This window comes from Aspergillus melleus (assembly GCF_016097325.1).
Source record: "Aspergillus melleus strain CBS 546.65 chromosome Unknown contig3, whole genome shotgun sequence".
Lineage (NCBI taxonomy): Eukaryota > Fungi > Ascomycota > Eurotiomycetes > Eurotiales > Aspergillaceae > Aspergillus > Aspergillus melleus.
In genome coordinates this window covers 222,900-235,868 of record NW_025763372.1, presented here as the reverse complement: position 1 = coordinate 235,868, position 12,969 = coordinate 222,900, and the positions used below count along the sequence as shown (strand labels likewise).

At 49.9% G+C, this 12,969-nt stretch overlaps 3 protein-coding genes across 3 annotated transcripts; 2 read left to right on the top strand and 1 right to left on the bottom strand.

Annotated features, from left to right (window-relative positions):
• Positions 1-2,140: 2,140 nt before the first annotated feature.
• LDX57_005085 (uncharacterized protein) lies at positions 2,141-3,433 on the bottom strand (the record flags this gene model as incomplete). Its single annotated transcript, XM_046086765.1, has 1 exon — positions 2,141-3,433. One exon carries the CDS (start codon positions 3,431-3,433, stop codon positions 2,141-2,143), a length of 1,293 nt encoding a protein of 430 aa, XP_045942730.1.
• A 2,897-nt stretch (positions 3,434-6,330) lies between these two features.
• On the top strand, positions 6,331-7,165 carry LDX57_005084 (DUF3455 domain-containing protein; the record flags this gene model as incomplete). Its single annotated transcript, XM_046086764.1, has 2 exons — positions 6,331-7,002; positions 7,055-7,165. 2 exons carry the CDS (start codon positions 6,331-6,333, stop codon positions 7,163-7,165), a joined length of 783 nt encoding a protein of 260 aa, XP_045942729.1.
• A 2,180-nt stretch (positions 7,166-9,345) lies between these two features.
• LDX57_005083 (SAP domain-containing protein) lies at positions 9,346-10,293 on the top strand (the record flags this gene model as incomplete). The annotated part of the gene is made up of 1 exon (XM_046086763.1): positions 9,346-10,293. One exon carries the CDS (start codon positions 9,346-9,348, stop codon positions 10,291-10,293), a length of 948 nt encoding a protein of 315 aa, XP_045942728.1.
• Positions 10,294-12,969: the final 2,676 nt, after the last annotated feature.

Here is a 12,969-nt window from a genome sequence, read left to right as displayed (position 1 = left end):
AACATCAAAATCGAGCGCATTGACCTCCATGAGGCAGTACTCCGTGAATTGACCGAACGTTCAGCAATTTCAACTCGAACACATGAATACATCCTAAAGCTTTTTTTTTTTTTTTAAAAAAAAATACACACTTTACAATATTGTTTAATTGATTAAAACAATGCAGAAGGCTAATCCATGAGGTGTTTGCTGTCAAAACATAGGGAAGTTCATCACCGTGTCCTATATGCGTTTACATCGTTCGGTTGTGCCTCAAACGCTTCTATTACTTCACACCAAAGGCGTGAGAAACACTTGGGATTGTATAGTACACGATGGTCTCACGACACGATTCAGACCGGAACTGTCTGGTTGACATTTTACAGTGTATGTACTCCGGAGTATGCACTATGCAGCCACAGGATGAAGACTCTCATTAGCCCTGACGCCGTACCATGACATCATAAACCGGAGTTTTCTAGAGATTATGGGACGCACCATTAAGCCGTGACACTGACACTGACAACACTGTCCAGCATAATCAATCAACGTCATACTCCGAAGTTCATCCGTCCAACCCTGCAAAACCAGGCAAAAGTCGCACAGACTGCAGTCGAGGCCCCCAATCTGAAATTAGTCTCAGACTGAGGAATTGACATCAAGTTCACCAACGGCAACAACCCAGTTCAAACCCACCTATCCTACGAAGTGGAAAGTCTAAACACTTAGCTACGTCAACGCAGCTAAACATCCCTACCAAAGGCGAGAGCTGACCCGTTTGGGCTTGGGACCAGAACAAATTCAATAGCACCCATAGCATGGATCATATACTGACCTCTTAGTGACTAGTATTAGCGAGGGTCATTCCTCGTAAGCTCCATCCTCGGAAATACAGACCATTTTGGGACCGTGGTCCGGAAGCCGTCGGCACACTGCACGGCCCTTCTCCTGGCAGCGTTATCCACCGTGACGAAACTTGCAATTTTGCATGAGGCCAGGAGCCATCAGAACAAGCCGTCTCTTGAGGGCCCTGAACTCCTGATTCTTTTTGGCCTCGTGCCGGCAACCTTGCCAGCCTACCAGGCCTACCAGGCGGCCATAAATTGGGATCGGCAGCCGAGCGAGTATCCACTTTATCTTAATAGGGCTGAGTTATTTCTGTGGCACGATGGGGCATTTGACGAAGTCGACGGGAGACACAGGCAGAGCTTCAAAAGAGAGGCGGGCTCCCCATCCGTCACACTAAACGTACTAGAGGAATGAATAGTGGCTTGTTATTTTTGATTCTCGAAATCAAGTTTATGGTCTATATACAACGAAAGAGGGGCGGACTAGACCGCCGGTATCGCGCAATATCAAGTAGCTTACGATCAAACCGTAATACATGTTATGGGTCTGTTAATTAGATGGCTTTTCAGTTCCTTCTCACGTTTCTCTTGCTTTTTTCTTTTTTTCCATTACGTTTCACCAGTGGATCTCTCTTTTTCCTTTCAAGCTCTGTACTCTAGAGAGTATGGGCTAATTGAGCTAAATGTGCTGAATTTTTGTGGAGCAAGTTTGCCTTGACAGGAACTGCCTAAGGCGGTAAATTGAATAACGGTCCCATTGAATGCAAACAAAGTTTCGAATTGCCGGAGTCGAGGAGCCGGATCGACGTGGCGAGCTTTTGTTTCAACGTGCAGTGAAGTTGTGATTTGTGTTTGTAAGATGTTATCAAGAGTGAAGCAAATTTTATTAGAGGATAGAAAGAAAGAAGAGAAACAGAGGAAGAGATAAAAAAAACGAAAGCTTATGTTTTCTTTAGTATTATCTACAAAGAATAGATATGAAGGATATGTAAACGGCGAAATCTTGGCAGCTTGCAGGTTAGACATGAAAAGCCCACAGTGGATGGAGATATTTGATCTGGAGTATGACGCAGAGAAAGAAGCAGTACGAGACCTTCAAAAAATTGTTAAAAGAAATGAAAATCACCAGTAGAATGTTTTAACTATGATTACGACAGAAGCCCGTCCTAGTAGATAATTATAAATGTAATAGCAACAGAGGCTTAAGGTTTTATAGACAAGTACCAGCTGTAATCTTAATTAAATACAGGAAGAACGGAAATAAATTATAGAAGGAAAGCAAAGATTTGCACACAGGGCAAACAGTTGAAAGCTTAGATAGTAGCACCGGTGATCTTAACAGTATAATCCAGACCCTTCGTGACATCATCCGAAAGGTTGAAGCCATCATACTGGATAACCGACTCGGGGGTGTTGGCGACGACAAGGCTGGCCTCCTCGTTGGCCGTGAGGTCAGCGGATCCCTTTCCGCTCTTGAGCGAGACGTAGCGCACGGCACCCGACTCAGAGTTGTAGACCGCAAGCGTAGAAGTGAAGGCTCCGCTGCTGGTGACAGTGACCTCGACGGTGCCGGCACCGGAGGTCGTGAGAGGAAGGATGTTGGCGCCCATGTACTGGGGCTGACGGGCAGACTTCACAACATAGGAACCCTCACCCTGGGACTCCACGTTGTCGTAGTTCAGATCCCTGCGCTGGTTGAAGAAGGCCTCCTGGGCGGCCGAGTCGCCGATGTCAACGTAGGCCATGTGAGCCCAGTAGCTGCCGACGATCTCAGCGACGGAAGCATCGGTGGAAAGGCGTGCGAGGGTGTGGAGGGGAGTCTCGTTGCTGCCCTCCTTGTACTGCTTGAAAAGCTGGCGGACGGTATCCTGGCCGAGGCCGGTGTAGTTGTCGGGGTTGGAGGTGAGATAGGTGAAGAAGGGCCAGGCCTGGTAGTAGTTGCCTGACTCGGCGGTGCCGTCAACGATGACCTGGTACGAGTCGCTAATGACCTTGTTGAGCTCGATTATCGAGTTACCGGCCTCCTGGTTGTGGTTCGAGCGGGCCTTCCGGCACAGGGAGGAGGTGATGTAGGTCTCGGCGAACCACTGGGCGATGGTTTCCCACCAGGCACCGGTGGCAGTCTGGTCGACCCAGGTGCGGCTGTGGTAAGTCAAGCCATGGCCGTACTCATGCACCAAGACGCTTGGGTCGGCAGCATAATCAGGGAGAACTTCCAGCCAGCTGAGTCCCAGGGTTGGGTCGGACTGGAGCACGCCGGCAGCGCCTCCGGTGAGGCTATCCGTGGCGTAGATGTTCTCCTTCCACAAGGTTGGGTTCTGGTCAGCATCATCTAGGATTGAGAGACCGGACGTAGTGAACTCCATGTCATCAACAAAGCAGGAGTAGGCAGCCTCCATCATTCCAAAGACGGCATCGGAACCGCCCTTGGCCGTTCCGTAGAGGCGGAAATGGTCCGAGTCCTCGAAGGTGCTGCCGCCAGGGCCAACATCCGGGTTGGCCTTGAAGGCATCGCTGGTAGAGCCACTGGCCTGGGGAGCCGGCGCGGCAGAAGTGCCGGTCACGGAAAGAAGAAGGGCAGCGAGGGCCTGTTTGCTTAGAGACATGGTTATTGGATAGGAGAGAAGAGAAGAATGGGTTGCTACTCCCTTAGGTGGACTTGAGCGAGAGGGCAATATATAAGTCCGCCGTCAGGATTTTGCCATGGCGTGATGGAATGGAATGCCAAGCGCAACTTGAAGCAGCAGCATAGATTTTTTTTATCACCGGTTTCAGGGATTTAGATTGGTCTGAAACATTATAAAACCGGTGTTCGCTCTGCCGTCTGCAAACTCGAGTTGCCTACCGGGTGATAGAAGGAAATAAATGCAGCGATTCAGAGTCTCAAATCAGCTGCACAGGCAGCACTGAGACACGGCGCTCGTTCCATCCCATGCCTGACCCTGTCTGAAGTCGATAGTAAAGTATAGATAGTCAACCCTTCAGGCCCAGACTGATCAGAGGACTAGGTCAGATTTGGCGCGGAGATCCTGAAGAGGAAAGTAACGAGGAACCTTTTCAGGGGAAATGTGGAGCTGGAAATGCTTCGGAGTTTCTCCCGTCGTTTCAGAAAGAGAGAAACTGCCGGAACAGCGCCCTGCCAAGAACGGATAAATTCTGGCTGTTATTAAGAGGAGGTCGAAATTAGAAACTAACCGCGATGATCTGATAAACTCAACGAGTACGGAGTAGATCCTCAGGAGTGATGTTCACGTTTCACCGCGATTCAGCGAACAGTGAAGACCAAGTTGATCTCGTACTCCGTAGAGATTGCCTCATGAAAACTTCTTATTGGAGGAGTGCTGATCGAGAATATCTCTATGGAGCAGCGAGTTTGGTTTGGCAATGCTCCCCTGTCCGTTTGATCCTGCCTCTGCTATTTTAATCGAGGAAATAAATGTTCGTGGCTACCCGCATGTTCGCTGGCTATGGAATCCTGCTCCACAGATCGACCACATGAGGAAGATCCAGATTTGACTGTAATATATGGGACTGACGGCGTTCTCTTTTCCTCGTCAAGCATCAACGTGGTCTATCTCACTCTTCCTACCTGGTTTGATTGTGGAGTAATATCTGGAGTTGTGAGGCGTCCTGCCCGAGCAGTGAAGTGATATCTAGTAGGACCAGAGAAGAATACCGGGGAACAGTTTGATTATTAGCCACTTGATCATTAATCATTAAAAGCGTACTCTCGCTCCGAGTGTGATCCGATTGACGAGAAGGTATGAACCCCATTGTAAGCATGATATCGTTAGTAGTTTCGATAAGTTTAAATCGACAGGACCTTTGCGGCGCCATCATCTAGGGCTTTTTCGGACATGTATAAGTGCTGAGCCCCAATTTCTGTTTCGCTACGCCGATTGGTTATTGTAGACATCTCATATGTCTGCGATGTAAACTATCATTTCACCGCTTGCCTCCCCTCCATGGCCATTTGATGTATGCCGCGCCCTGTGACACTCCTTTCTTCCTGCACGCGATACAATCAACATAGTAAAATCTCAGCAGACCTTCAGAGATTCATATAGCCAAGTTCCTTCAACCATTGCAATAGTCGTGGTGCACCTAAAATGTCTATCATACTTACCCGGGCTTCTGCTGTGTCTCGTTTCGTATGGCGAAGAATGTTCCGTTTCAAGAGTACAGGCACAGTCTCCGAGCAAGAACAAAATTGTCTCACCCAGAGAGATTGGCTGGATGATACTCCGTCTCTGGTGGTACCCAAGGCAGAATGAATAGACACTTCTGAGTTGCCCTAGTGACTTTATTGGATAATGAAAGCTGATAGATTGGATATCATGTTATCAAAAGAATCACCAACATCGCTGAGGCCAAAAGCCACTGAACTAACTCAACTGCGCCCCAAGGTTGCGGACTACTCCATGAACCCTGAGCAAATCATCCATAGTATTGGCATGTCGAAGCTACTATCAATCAACTTTAGCCGCCTATCGGGCGGTACCGCCACAATTCCAGCCCACAGAAACATACTAACTATTATATCTCAATCTTATTGGAAATAGATTCCAAGCCATAAGACGCTTCCAGACTGATAAGAATACAGTTTTGCGGCGTCCTCATCTGTCCTTGCCGCGCTGTCAAGGGCGTGGTTGCAGGGCCGCCTTGCAGGATGGCGCCTAAATCGAGAGACATCCAACATCGCTTCTGGAAGTATACCCACTTGGAACCAATGAAGGCCTGACAGGTCATTCCAGATCTATGGTATCGCACAATTTGGTTTGGGGTTTGTCCTTAGCTGGGGCTAACTTGTGAGCCTTATGAATATTTAGCAGTGAGGAGCCGTGCACTGCAGATACAAGTCGTGATCGAGCCGCGCGAAGGATGCAGGGCGGCTAATGGGACTATTTTTGGTCGGTGGCTTTATGAAACGGATTTCTGTCAGGCATGTCATCTGTGCGTCCCTTGATATCTGGGGCAATTTGTAGAGAGGGGGAGGGGTAGGGCACGGGGTGCACACAGAACGTTTCAATCCCTATACTGTACATGTTTGGTGCCCGCAATCTAATTCCTATTCAATTTCCAATGTAACATTAGCTCTCATTTCTCAGGTGCAACCTTCGCAAATTCCTTCTGAAGAGGCGGTGTATCTGCCATTGATCTAGATGCTGGCCAAGGGAGAGTTCCAGTGAAGAGCCAAATTTCTGGCAAGGCAGTTTCGCCAAACTGGGGACAACGGTATCCATTTCTGGTGATTGGTGACGAGGCAAGCTTCGCTTAGGATATGAGATCTGAGAAGTTCCTGGAAGTCACCGTCAAGTCACCATCCTCTCACCGGTGGCCCTCAACATAAATACCCTCTTCCATTCCTCCTCTACCTCTCTTATCTCCTTCCACCACCTCCATCTCTAATTCACTCACCTTCCATCCATCTCTCTTCTCTTACCTGTAACTCGCATTCATAAAGCTTCTCTCACCATCCTCACTTCGAACTTTAACCGGCACTATGTTTTTGCATACTATCTTCGTCTTTCTTTTCCTCACCATCCTTGGCGTCCAGGCTGCTCCTACTCCTGCCAGTCCTGTCACTCCGAAAGAGACCCCTGACTGGTTTGAAGTCGGCGTGAGCAACCTTGATTTGACTGAAGAATTCGTGAAGATCACCAAGATCCTCGGGTCCGTCAATGTGAACCACTGCCCTCTGGACAACGTCAAGCTTCCTCTCGAGCGAACCAATCCCCCTCTCCCTAACCCCGGTAATGGTCTCAAGCTGAAGTATGTGGCCATCGGTCGCGGCACCCAGAACTACACCTGCAATTCCACCGACGAATCCGCTACTCCTGTCGCAGTGGGCGCCGTTGCTACCCTTTACGACGCGTCTTGCCTTGTGGCCGTGAACCCTGACCTGGCTCATGCGCTCACCGGTCCGTTCTCGAAAACTATTCCCGGCGTGCTCAACTTCGTCAATGCGGTCTTGGGCCGTGTGATCCACTCATCTACCGATACCCTGGTGCTGGGTGAGCACTATTTCGATGGAAAGACTCCATTCTTTGATCTGCGATTGGGCGGATATCCCGACTGGATTGGCACAAAGAAAGTCGCCAGTGCGGATGCACCTACCAAGGGCGAGGACGTGCCTTGGTTGAAGCTTGACGCTACCAATTCGAGTGGTCTTCATGTAAGTCTCCTTAGTCTACATCCTATATGATCAGATTATTAACGATGACTAGGATGTTTATCGCGTCTACACTGCTGGTGGAAAGGCTCCTGCCAGCTGCAAGGGCCAGCTCCCTGCGTTCGTGATTGACTATGCGGCGGAATATTGGTTCTATGGTGCTTAGGCTGCTTTGACTCTCCTCTGATACCTTGTACCTTGTTTTATCTTTTCGTTTAGAATTCCCCATGACCTCGACTGAGCATGTGTGGAAAGGCTACTTCTTATTGTGAATTGGAGTCTTCTTAACATTTGGTGGTTACTTCTTGTTCGTCATTTCATTATTCCAAGCATGGCACGAAAGCCCTTACATGCTTAGTTCTTATGAATGAATGAATTGAGATCTCTTGGAATCTATTTAAAACTGAGTATTGCTGCGTATGTACTCGTAGGCATGAATCCGTAATTTCCGAGCCTTAATCGGACGAGGACGGGGTGACTTGTGATGTACATGCATTCATTATTTGATCCCGAGTCATAAGCATTCCACTTTCGCCATGGATTCTACCACTGATATCGCATACTATTAGCTTGATATCCAATCCAATCCTCAAACTCACAAAGAGATAGACTACACCAATTAGCCCTAACGGAATTGAAAGAGCTAACGAGGTAGAGATTTAGTTTGTTACAACTTCAAACCTTGTGTCAATGAATGTTTCTTGTATGGTCCACTAGCGTAGAGGTTGCTCCTGTCCTTTAAGTCTCTTTCAGGCAACAGAAGCAATAGCTCAACCTGTTCTAGTTTTGCTGAAAGACCATCAATCTCCCTAAGTCTGTTTTGGATTCAAGAGACTCAAGCAACACAAGTCCACTCATGTATTCACCGAGATAACACAAGCCTCATGCATTCACTCAGACGAACCGGTTCCGTGTAGCCCGGGCGAATCTGGCATTGGCCGTTGGCCAAGCATATCATACGCGGGGTGGCAATGCCCTGGTCATCCACGTAACAAGAGAAAACCAAGGAAGATGTCAATTCCGACCACGTTGACAGGGCATAGTTATAATGTGATACCCGAAAATCGAGCCAGAATCAAGCAGCGCATCATGTTATCAGGTTTACGCAAGACCCTTATGCCCGCCATCATCCTGCTAGCCACATTCCTATTACTCCATGCTCGATTTACCGGACAGCTGAGGACAAGGCTCTTTTTTACCCAGAAACTGTAGAAGACGTGACTAAACGATAAATTTCAGGGTCGAATTTCTCCTCAGATAGATCAGGATAATAGCAGCGAATCAAACAATGAATGCCATTGCCTCGCCTATCATCATCCACCGAATGACTACCGAACTGTTGCCTGTCGTTGACAGTTAGTCCAGCTCGTATAGATCGCAATCACATGACCTAGATATGGCGCAGTGCATGCGTTGGTGATTTAGGAAGATTCGCCACAGCCACACCCGGACTGCCATGTCATCAAGCTTGCCGTCTTTTCAGCTGTCAACATGCCGGAAGCTCCGACAAGCTCCAGGCATTTTTGACTTTGGGTCCGAGCAAATGATCTGCTACCAGGAATGCCCTTGACGATCGCGCTGTCAAGCTGGTGACAGGACGCAAGGAGGGAATGATGTGGTTTGGTTTGGTTTGTTGGGAGCTCTGTATTCCAGGCGACAGAAAGAAAGGGGAATCTTTCTACCTGGGTGGCGGCTACAGCCTCCGGTGGAAGCAGGCTGGCTTGTGTGGCGCATTACTCCGTAGTAGCTAGCAGTGGTGTTTTTCCATTAATTCATCAAACATTGATTTTGATTTTTTATGTCAATTTTTGATAGTGACACTGTTATCGTTATTATTATTATTACAAATGTTTTCTGTGTTTTGCTTGGCATTCACCGAGTTGATTAGTGCTGCATTATCCCACGCTGAGTCACAATGCCATCTTATGCAGTCACGTGCCACACGTGATTTTATCTTTCCCGATCGGGCAATCTCAGCGGCCGGCCTGTCGCTGCGCCGCCGCGTGAACGCGTCCGCCTCACCTACGATCTGGAACACCTTGTTTCTTCCACCTGAATTTCATACTCTCCTCCATCCTTTCAACATTCTTTCAACCCGGCGCATAATGCGCATGATCTTCTAAGTTGAATACCATCAAAAATAGCCGAAACACGACTTCCTTTGTCCTCCTTTGAAGCTCCGAATCCTCGAGTCCGAAACCTCCCATCCTCGCCCTTTGTCTCGTTGCGAGATATCTTTAAACGACTCGATCCCTCCCTGTGTCTTCCTTCCTTTCCTCGAAATCCGTCTACTTTCTTCGTTTGCAATTGATACCACCTCTTTGCTCCTTGATCATACCCAGCAACATGACTACCGACTACAGCAAGAAGACCAACGCCGAGCTGGTGGAGATCCTCAAGTCTCGCTCGCTTCCGCACACTGGCAAGAAGGCGGAGCTGGTTTCGCGCATCCAGGACGATGATGCGAAGACCCAACCTGCCGAGTCTGCGCCGGCCGCTAAAGCCGATGCGGAGGACGTGATCGACTGGGAGGATGACGACGAGCCCGCTGCCGATGCGGCCGCGAAGCCCACCACCGAGGCCGGCGCTGCGACCATCGCTGCTGGTGGTAAGGGCCCGGTATCGAACCCTGTCGCCGTCCCCAACCAGAAACAGGACATCGATCCCGCTACTACCGATGATCTGAAGGTCGAATCCCAGGGCGAACCCAAGGGTGATGCTCCTGCGCAGGAAGGCACCGAGGCAGAGCCCGCCGACTCATCCGAGACCGCTCAACCTGCGGAGGAAAAGCCGGTCGTCGACTACTCCATTGGCCTTGCTACTACGGAATTGGAGGAGGAGCTGAAGAAGCGCAAGGCTCGCGCGGAGAAATTCGGTATTACGGAGGAGACGAAGGCCGCCGTCGCCGATGCAGAGAAGAAACTCGAGCGGGCTAAGCGCTTCGGTACTGAAGGCGGGGATAAGGCGGGTGCTGGAGTCGAGAAGTTGGATGTAGCGCTCCCTAGCGAGAACCCCCGCAAGAGGGATCGCGCCGAGAACGACCAGGGAGAGCGCGGAGACAGGAAGCGTCACTTTGGCGGCCGGGGCCACTTCCGGGGTCGCGGTCATTTCCACGGCCGTGGAGGCCGCGGTGGACGTGGTCCTGGTCGCGGCGGGCGAGGTGGTCGTGGTCGCGGTGGTCGCGGATCTGACAACCACCGGGGACAAAGACCTCACCCAAACAACGCCAGCGGGTTGAGTGAAAAGGACAAAGCCGCCATGGAAGCGAGAAAGAAGCGCTTCGCCACCGAGTAATCTAGTCGAGGGGGTTCTCTATGTCCTATTGTGTCATCACCATCATTTTGTCTTCTCTTTTTCTAATTGATCTCTTGTCTTGTATCACGAGTTATTGGCGTTTTCTGCGTTTTATGGGAAATCTACCGTTGCATTCGAATATCCATTGCGACCATATCAAAGCCCCCGAGTGGAAGATCTGAATGTACTGTAGTCTGGCTTAAAATTTGACGTCTTCTGGAATCAGCGTATGCATAGGCAACCAGGGGGATGCTGGTAAAAATTTGGCAACTAGGGCGATCAAAAATCTGACCGGATATATCTGAATCTGGACAAAGAACCGAGTAAGTCACACAGATATGCAGTCATCAATAACTGGTCCTTTTCTTTTTCTTTCACCAGAAAAAAGAAAAAAAGAAATACTTGAACGCTTGCAGACAAACCATGGCGTGGCCTGGTATGACGGTGTCACCACCATGACAGCGGCCTCGTGGAAGGACACGGCCAGCTGAAATTTGGTTCCTGCAGCAAACCAGCGCCCGGTCGCGCGAAAAATCCCACAGACTTTGGCGTGCTCGAGGGATTTCCCCGATCGGATCTGATCGACATTCAACAATCACTTGCGGGTGCAGAGATCTGTCTACTTTTACCTCCTCGCACTCGGTTCTGCGAGGCCAGTCTGTTCGCGGTTTTATGCTAGACGACCCCGGACCAATCCGCTTGTCTAGAGGTGACCAACAATTCGGTCTTTGTAGGTCAATCCGTGATTGGCATCTTGTCAGCATCGGCGGGATCGTGTCTAGACTTTGTTCCGAGACTCGCAGCGGCACAGTGATCGTGTTATGTAGACGAGACGCGCCTGCTGATGCCGTGCTGAGATTTTTATTCAATATTCTTCTTTTAACCGCCCTCCTCCACCAGGATCACCAGTGACACCGTATCAGCGGTATCACGAAAGGGCCATTGCTTTTTTCTCTGACGAATCCGGGCCCCGAGGTGACCATCTTTGCCCGTGCTAAACCGGGCGGATAGAAAGCCCATGTCGCCCCGCGCCTGGCCGTCAAACTCACCGTGTGCGTCGGTCAATCATCGACGCCTCTGGACCTCATCGTCCACTTAGCGGCGGATCAAAGACCCACGGCTCAGCGACTCCACACCTCCCGGGCTCAGATTGAATCCATCCTCCGTACGGCGTATGTACTCCGGAGTAGATAGGGGATTCCTCACGGCTCCACCATACCGTCCTAGGCCTCAGCTGTTGTATACCATATGGTCTTGGAGCATGGTGACTGGTCCATCGATTGTTGAACCGTTCTCATTTCACAAACCGCCGTCTATTGCGACAAGTGGATCAAGGATCAATCCGTGGTTCCGCGAGGGGGTCAGTGACAGTGACAGTGACCCTTGAACGTTGCTCAATGTCTGGTTCAATAATGGTTCGGGGCGAACCTTCCAGGTTGTTTTGGCTTTTCACAGCGTATGAAATACACCTGTGTAGAGTGTAGACAAGGTCAAGTCGGACTCGCCGGAGAGGATCGGCAGGCGGCAGTCAGTGACCACCACCTGACTTGGGCTGACTGGCGCCCGGCCGTGGAAAATTGTCCGATCACATCTTCCCCCTAGCTGTGCCCTGCTGCAGGAGCTACCCACTACCACCCATGGTTTGATTGTGATGGTTATTTTTATTTTCATTCTAACTGATGCCTGCATCTGCCATCATCGGTGATTCATTTTCCATTTTCCCGATTCCCCCTCGTCCTTCCAGGTCCTGCGCCAGTGGTCGATTCTGTCCACGACGGACTTCCCGCTATCTCACGCCACTGACTGGTCTTGTAACCTGTCAATTGCCTCCTCGCCCCAAGCCACTCCGGAGTATACTGGACCTTACCAGTCAGGAGCAAACAAACTGTCCCGTCAAAGTGGGGCGCTTTAGCGACTCCATTCCTCTGCTTTTCGCCGCGCACGATCCTGTCACCTTCAATCCAGTCAGGGTCAAGAGTCACGACCCTGGACGCTCAACGCTAATTGCGACTACTTCGTACCTTGTGCACTTGGCGATCCTGGGTCTGGTTATTTTTGTTTCTATTTGCTTTATCCCCACGCTTCATGCTATTGATAACGAGCAGGACAAGCGGCTGTTCTTGCGCCAATGATCTTTCCGGTCACATCGGTTTTCACCTGGGGACCCGACGTCGATCGCACAAACCGCGCCAGGATTTCTCGTTACGGTCTCTATATGGACCGTTTAACCTACGAATAGGCACTGCGCTCCCCCACTACACGGAGTCGTCGCAACGGGGTCAGAGTTTTTAGCGCTGGCAATCCTCGGCCTTGAAAAAGTCCAGATCTATCCTGGTCAGCTCAATGCTAATGCGTGAACCATTTCCCTCCTTTCCCCCCTCTCTTCTTTCTCTATTCTTCGATTTCTCCCTGCAGCTGGTTTCTGTTTTTCTTTTCTCTCTCTTTTTCGTACATGATCCGGTTTTTAGGTTATCTCTGACGTGGTCGTACAGACCCAGCTTAACACTCTTTTGGCGTTTTTAGCCACCGTGGACGGTGACCCCATACTGTGGCGGAGCGGGTGCATCTTATTCATATCCTTTTTTGGCTCAAAAATAAGCGACCTCATAATCAATTCATTGCCGTTGATCTTTCTTTCTTTTCTTTTTTTCCCGGCTTTCACTCAGTTCCAGGATT